We start from the raw sequence: 7,754 nt of genomic DNA, 5'->3' as shown, positions 1-7,754 counted from the left end.
CTTCACTTGGTTTTCTCGTTACACTATAAAGCAATCAGGACTTTAATTAGTCAACATTCAACAAAAGTTAGTTGGTCTGGGAGACATGGGGGGGCTTTAGTGGAGATTCCAAGCAAAATGATTCCACACAGGTAGTGGGATCTGAATCACATGGGAGCAAGTAGTGGCTGATTTTCAATAGATCAACCTCTGCTGTGACCTTTATTATTACAACTGGTCAAGATATCTAGGTCTTCACACATTTTTATGGAGGATTCTAATTTTCTAAAAGATGGAAGAGACACGTGGGGTCCATCACAGCCAAAGAAATTTCTGCCAAAAAAAGTCTGGCCAGGAACTGAAATCATTTAGCAAGAAATGCAAGTTTTGGGTGTCTGCCAGGCTACCAGCTTGTTAATTTATAGTTGATAAAATTACTGAATGTATTCTAAGCAATCAGAAATAGAACTCCAGTCCTTTTAGGGTAAAAACTTGAGAGAGGAGAGGCTTACCCCTGTTGTGTGGTTTAGGATGTAATCAACAATGGGCATCCAGTGTTGAAGTTTATAAAAATGGTGTCCTTTTCCCTGTGTCCATATCTTATAAAATTATTTAGATTAATTCAATCAACAGTTGGGTTTTTAATGTAGGATGAGCTGTTTAATCACATATATCCCGGGTCCATGCAATACATGAGCAGTGTAGTATAGACACTTCATCTATACTAAACCTTAGAACATATATATCATAAAATAAATCATATAAAGATTTCACAGCGTTTCAATATTATTCAAAACAAATAAAATTAAATAACACTTTAAAAAATCTCATCATTGGATAAAGCACAACAAATAATCCATAATACTTATAACATTGTCAAAATCCAAACTGAATTAAAATAATGTAATGGTAGAGCGTCTAAAACATCGGAAAAAAAACTATAAGGAAAGCCTCCTTGAACAGGTAAGACATACCAACTAAAACTTAAAAAGCAGAAACACTCAACAAAGTCTACCTGCTAATAGAAACTAAGAACCTGAAATAATATTAAAAAAATAGTAATAATTTAACATACATCTTAGATATTAATAGTTTGCAAGTCAATATATCTTGATATAAATATATATGCTAAGTATATTAACATAAAGTAGTGGAATACATGTCAGAGATTAGATGACACCTGAAGATGATTAGATGACACCCGAAGGTGACCACTGTGGAAGGATTAGTCGCCATAGGTTGATGCCTCTTTCTTTAGCTATGTATACAGAATACTATGTGCACATAGATTAATTATGCTCTGTTAGTATGAAGTTACTGACAAGTCTTATATCAATACATATTAGGTATTCATATAATTATCAAAGCAAATGAATATCATATCAAATAGAATTTAATTCAATATAATACAAGTGTAAATTCAAGAATAGATGAATACTCAGATAATAAAGCAATATATATAAATATTCACGAATTAATCAGTTATACTCATTGTATAATCAACATACATATATTATTTATATTACATGCATATTAAAAACTATCTCACTCACCCGAAAAACAAAAGCAAAAGATAAACGGATGCAGAACCGGAGACTACTGATGATCGTTAGGAGGAACGTCAGTACAACCTATAACGGATATAGAAAAAACTAAAAAACAACTCGAAGTAAAGTATCATAAAAGATTAAAAACTTTAAACTTAGAGACCAAAACTTAAATATAAAGCCGAACTGTTTCACCCGATTGATCCTGAACATAACCTTAATTGATCGAATCTAACAGACCCGATAAAACTCTATTGCTAGGTCAACTAATCGACTACTATCACATGCCAATTGATCGGCTGGTTTAGACCAACCGGCAGCACAAACCAATCAGTCGGCCGATTTAGAACAACTAGTCAACCGATTCAGCCAACTAGTCGATCGAGATTTCAGAATCCTGATGTGTTAGTCTTCAAATCTATAGATTTCACAATAACACAATCTGTTTTTCAACAACCCATAATTCCAAACATTAAATCAGTTTGTTTAAGGCCAACTAACACTCTAAAACATCAATTCAATCCTTTAAATCATTTCATCATCAAATCAAAATAAAAACCTTAAAATCTTCTTTAATTCTTCCACAATCAATGTCTTAATTGAAAATAACAGTAGAGGGAGATACTTGTTTCTTCAACATTTCTTGAACCAAAACTTAAGTTTAAAACCGAAATTCTTGCTATTTTGGGAGAAAGTTATGGTAAGAGAGAGAAAGAGGAGAAGAGGAAAAACAATTTCTTTAGTAACCTTCTGAGGTTGAGTTTGAAGTTAAGTTTGGTATCTAGGTTAGTTTGGGTTGGGTTTGAATTTAAGTTTGGGCTTAAGTCTAATGTGCTAAGAAAATGAGTTTCACAGAGTTCTTTTCCCTTTCCCTGAATCCATATCATATGATCAATTACAGGCTGATCCATTTTTAATAGCAATATGAAAGTCTAAATGATCTGGTGAAAGTGGGATTTTAGCATTAGTCCTTGCTTTCAGAGTAAAGCATGTGGTTTGGTTTGCTTCAAGATAAATATTTAAATAGAAGCTAACAAAATATAAAATTCTTTAGATTAATTCAATCAACAGTTGGGTTTTTAATGTAGGATGAGCTGTTTAATAACTTTAATCACATATATCTGTGGAATGAATTTAGCATAAACAAGTAATAATCTATTATGATTTGTTGATAAATCGTGTCATGAATCTGCGTTAGGTGCTCAGTACTCAGTAGTTGTGTCTCAATCAGAGATTTTAAGCTAATTATTTAGTTTCCGTGACCAATCCAAATGTGCTTCCAATTTTCTTTGAATCTTTAGAAAATTCAGAACGCGAATATCAGAATATTATCTGTATGAACTCAGCACAGATATCTTCAATTTCCTTTAAAAATATGGCAGCTTTAATTTCTCAAAACTATGCATCACGTGACTGATAGTTGTGGTGTGAATTCTTCAGACTCGTTTATGCGCAACAGAATCATTGTGGTAGGAAATTCTTTTTGCTTTTGGTTTTGTTTACCCTATTAACAATATCTGTAATCCGACACGGCTACAACTGAATATGTACACCAGCTTAGGCTTATCACCTCAAGATTTTGATCATCAGACTGCTTATATGAATCTATGCTACAGTTTACCAACCTCCTCCAACCCAAAAACATGCTGACATTCATGATTTTGCTTTCACATAAAATCAGATGTGTTTTCTTAATATCAGAGTTTGCAATGTTTTCCAGTAAAAACTTTGCAATACATAATAGGAGTAGAATCTGCAATAAAATGATAGGTAAACAATACATGTCAACAGCATTGTAAAATCTGATTGGTGTACTGGTGCATGCTGTATGATCAATTAAGTTCAAATTGCACGAGAAGTTTTGTGTTCTTGTACTTATCTCCTCTACGATCATGTAATGGAATTGCTCGAATCCCAGTTCTCAGCTCTGATATAGGTAAACATGTCTGGCCTCCAAAGTCATGCTGTCCAGACGTGTCGTACTCGAGGACTGTAATTCTAAGCACAGCCAATTCAGGAACAGTAAGTTTGAACTCAAATTTCTCATTCCACACTGGTTGCCAGTCATCTTCAATTGCTTTTGTTTTATACATAGCTTTATCCGCAGGGACTCCCGCAATTCCAACCTGCAAATCAATTAATCAGTCCCCACAAAACATTTTAGTCCTTGTTCAGATTCATGAAGGTAGACTCATTTCGGAGAGAAATAGAGAGCAGCATCAGGGCAAGGAGCAGTGTGACTGTTGTGCAAATTAAGATTAGTAGAAAACACTTGAAAGTTGAAAGAACTTATTTGGTGTCTCCAAGGTTAGCGCAAGTTTACTATGCTGTCAGTAAAACAGCCAGAAAACTTGCGACTTAAAATTCCTGCAAACACACGTTTTGATTATTTTTTTCTTCACAATAAAGCATATATTTTTACTTGCTTTGATTAAACCTGCAATAAACAGAGAGCCATAAGTCGTCTTACTTTTACAAAGAAGTCTGGTGGAGAATACATATCAAAATGCGTGCGCCGAAAATCCAAATCCCAACCTTCCCCCATGTAAATTGTCACCTGTAAAGAAAAAGGTAAATCCAGATTGTTCAATATCAAAGAGATGAGAAGTGGAAATTTAGAACATTTACAGCTCCCACCTATGTCCGCCTACCTTCAGAATTTTCTTAACCGGTAATCGCACACTAGGATCGAAAACCTCGTTACTCAATAAAAAATCAGGTTTTTTTACATAACCACAGCCTCCATTGGCTTTAAACATCCCTTGCATAACCCACAGGTGCTTCCCATAGCCCTGTCAAGGAAAGAAGAGAAGAAGTCAGGAAATCCACAATATAGTGAAAGAAAATTACTGGAGAAAAAAAAGGAGGACAGAAGGCATATTTAATTGTTTTTCTGAGGTATAAGTCTACAGCCATGTTGCATCAGAATATATGAACATGAACAATCTTTAGATAACTGTCAAGTACTAATTTAGTACTCATTCAGACTTCTGAAGGAGACTGACCTGCATATTAAATGCAACCATTTGAGCTCCATGCGCCCACCCAACAAAAGGATTGTAATTAGAAGAAGTAATGCGTGTACCTTTGGGGTACACTCTCAGCAAATTACGCTGTGTGAACCTAGATGAAGAAATCATTGGACTTGATAATTAGACCTGATAGTTATGATGGGGAAGTAAATGACATCGGAGGTTGTTACAAGTACTAAAACTAATTTAGACAGGCATGTCCTGTCTCATGAATGAGAGGAAGATCCGAGGTGTTAAGAAATTCCGGACTACAATGTTGTCCCTGACTTAACAACATAGCTTCGTGTATAAAGGAAGCATAAAACCCTTGTTGATGAACCAAAATGGTTGCCAAAGCCAATGATTTTCTTCTTGGGGCCCCGTATGAGCATTTGCAGACCAAAACACATAAAAGACTTGCTTTTATAAATTTATTTTGAATATGATGTTATTTACCTGATAATGTCAGCTCCATGTCTTCTCGTAGCATTTTCAAGTTCTTGTTCACTCAGGCTTAGACGTCTTACTTTTTTCTCATCTATGCTGAGCCAGTTTTGTAATGCACCTTTCGGCTTACCTGCGTTAATGGAAATTAAATGCCTGTATTCAGGAACTGTCATCTGCTCATCTTCTTCTTGAAGACTTTCTCCCTCGTCTTCCTCATCCTGCTCAGTGAAATACATGAATACGTAATTAAAAAAAAAAGGTTAATTCTTGAAGCATTCAAAATTAGACCAGAATGAGTAAATTCCGGATTCACCTTATCACAAATTTCGCTATCACTTTTGGAAGCTGTCTCACCATTCCATTGTTCTTTCTTTGATGATATTTTTGACCTTTTGGTAGACTTACTGCTTGGAGTTTCAAGATACTCTTTTGGTGGTTTAGTTGAAATCATAACCTTTTTCTTCAATGACTCTGGTGATGGAAATTCCCGTAATTGATCTGTCTCGGGACGGTACAGCATGTCTCCAAATGTTTTAGTGACCATCTACAGATAAACAGATTTTGGTCACACAAGAGTACACTCAAAACCATGTTCATCATAAAAATCCAGGACATAAGTTCACTCTCACCTCTGCAACCTGATCCTGAAGATTTGCAGGTAGGTGGTCTTCAAAGGTTATCACAACTGGATATTCAGATGCCTGAAAAGCGTTGTCCTTGATGGCATTCAAGCATTTGAGGAGGTCCACTGGATTAGTGAGTGTCCTACAAACCGAAAAAAAAAAAAAATCGGTTGTTTGAGGAACTATTTATGTAGTCAGGCTATGAAACTCTTGGAGCTGAACTATAGGACTATAGGATCTTAACCAAGATTCAACGAAAGTTGGGGGACCAAAATCTGTGTCTACTTTGTTGCTCTGTAAAAACCAACACCAGCATCTCTATTTTTATTGAAAAAAAATACTCCGTGGAGTAGGATATCTGTGAAGAGAAAATGAAGCAAGAATGATCCAATGCCCAAGGTTTTAGGTTGCAAAAGCAACAATAAAGAATATGATTCAATCTGGAGCTGTTTCTGATAAAAAGCCCATATTGTGTTATTTTAAAATGGATGAAATGTTACTGATTTCATCATGAGAAACCACAGCCCAGCACAAAAATGTAAACCCCCAGCTAGTGGATAAAATACAGAGAGAAGGAAAGCAGTTTACGATTCACATGCACAATTTATGATTCCAAAAATGAATAGTGTTTAATTCACATGCACAACACAAGCTAGACTACAAGAAATATCTAATATTTCTCCATTTACAATTTCAATGAACATCATAAATCAGGCGAGCATAAGCAACATTACAACACAACGTCAGAATTTGAAATAAGTGAAAATAAACCCCATACCCTCCATGGCGAACCTCCACCTCGTCTTGCTTGGAACCTGGCCACAAATCTAGTTCAATTACCCTGACACCTCTCCTCAAAGCCTTTATAATAGGTTCAACACTGCTATCGCTGCTTAGTTGATTTCCAGTCAAGTAGGAGTTATGGCCAGTGTACAGGAAATAATGAGCCAGTGGTTGAGTCATGTCATGATGCACCTGGATTCAAATACATTTCTCAAGCTATTACAGTCAAGACTTTTCATTTGATTATCAGGATTAAATGATTTTGAGATATCACAGATGGTCATGTATGTGGAAGATGTTTAGTATGATTCTGAAGCTGAAAAAGAAAAAAGGCTGGTGAAGAAATATAAGATTTAGTTGACTGTCAGAAAAAAGAAAACAAGATTACCACCCTAGATGGAGAGAGAGGTCCGTTAAGGTCTCCAAGAAGATATCGGAAGAAGGCTTCAAGATGGAGGCCCCTTCTTGAGAAGATGTTGAGATGCTTCAGACTATTGAAGATAGCCTGAGCATCATCCCTGGTGGCATTGTACTCTCCTTGAAACTCAACCAAGAAACCACGTAGATTATCAAGAGACATGGTTCCATTCTGCGAGTATTGGTCAAAAAGGATCTTGACTTCTTCAGGAGGCTCAAGCACCCTGAGTTTGAATATTCTCCTGAAACAGAAGCAGACTTTGAAAGACTGCCTAGACATTTGTTGCAGAGAAAGAGATGAAATCCTTGAGTTGTTGTTGTTTATGAGTGAATGTATATTTTCTGATTAAGAAGTTAATTTGGAGAAAGAGGGGAATGTCTTCACATGGCAGCACATTCTCAAGAATAGCGTCTCAGCAAAGTGAGAATCTGTCTCAGGGTAGTGTTTGTATTTTTGTTTCCGATAAAAACTTGCGGTGTGAAGCACATTGTCGTAGCTTTTCTAAGACTAGCGAGAATTTTCTTGAAATAAAGGAAAGAGATTGCTTGTCATCGGTTTGAACTGTAAAGCAAGAATAATCGATAAAAGAAAAGAGTCGTGGGGCAGAGTATTGGATACCTACCTCCCATTCTTCTTTCGTGGAAGTATACATATTTGGGATGAGAATTTTGTCCATTTACACGCGCAAACTGCTTGGCACTCAAGTTGTGAGTGGCACTCTTCAGCAATTATCCTGCCTCGTTTATATATCCCCTCCCCCTCCTTTTAGCATTCTAATCCATGGGAGACATTTACCCGGTTATACTCGATTCACTCTATTAGATTTTTAATAATTCAGTTAATTTAGTCAAATTTGATTTAAATTCAACAGGGTAAACATGATATATTTTTTAAGAACAAAACATCATCGTCTTAATAAAAATAATTGATCAAAATTGACTTGACT

General features: G+C 35.7%; 1 protein-coding gene across 4 annotated transcripts; it reads right to left on the bottom strand.

The window, feature by feature from the left end:
* Window positions 1–3,178: 3,178 nt before the first annotated feature.
* On the bottom strand, window positions 3,179–7,344 carry LOC7467994 (phosphoinositide phospholipase C 2). 4 transcript variants are annotated; one of them, XM_024605556.2, is made up of 10 exons: window positions 6,779–7,334; window positions 6,386–6,582; window positions 5,614–5,749; window positions 5,410–5,528; window positions 5,298–5,373; window positions 4,994–5,202; window positions 4,532–4,649; window positions 4,178–4,318; window positions 3,997–4,083; window positions 3,179–3,652 (listed from the first exon to the last, which is right to left on the bottom strand). In XM_024605556.2, the coding sequence occupies exons 1-10, from the start codon at window positions 7,085–7,087 to the stop codon at window positions 3,359–3,361; spliced, it is 1,686 nt and encodes a 561-aa protein (XP_024461324.2). In that variant the 5' UTR covers window positions 7,088–7,334; the 3' UTR covers window positions 3,179–3,358. The 4 variants fall into 4 exon arrangements, with proteins under 4 accessions (XP_024461324.2, XP_024461317.2, XP_024461311.2 ...); XM_024605549.2 differs by having other exon boundaries at window positions 5,298–5,528; window positions 6,782–7,336; XM_024605543.2 differs by having other exon boundaries at window positions 5,298–5,528; window positions 6,779–7,333.
* Window positions 7,345–7,754: the final 410 nt, after the last annotated feature.

This window comes from Populus trichocarpa, chromosome 1 (genome assembly GCF_000002775.5).
Source record: "Populus trichocarpa isolate Nisqually-1 chromosome 1, P.trichocarpa_v4.1, whole genome shotgun sequence".
Taxonomy (NCBI): Eukaryota; Viridiplantae; Streptophyta; class Magnoliopsida; order Malpighiales; family Salicaceae; genus Populus; species Populus trichocarpa.
This window is presented reverse-complemented; position numbering and strand designations above follow the sequence as displayed.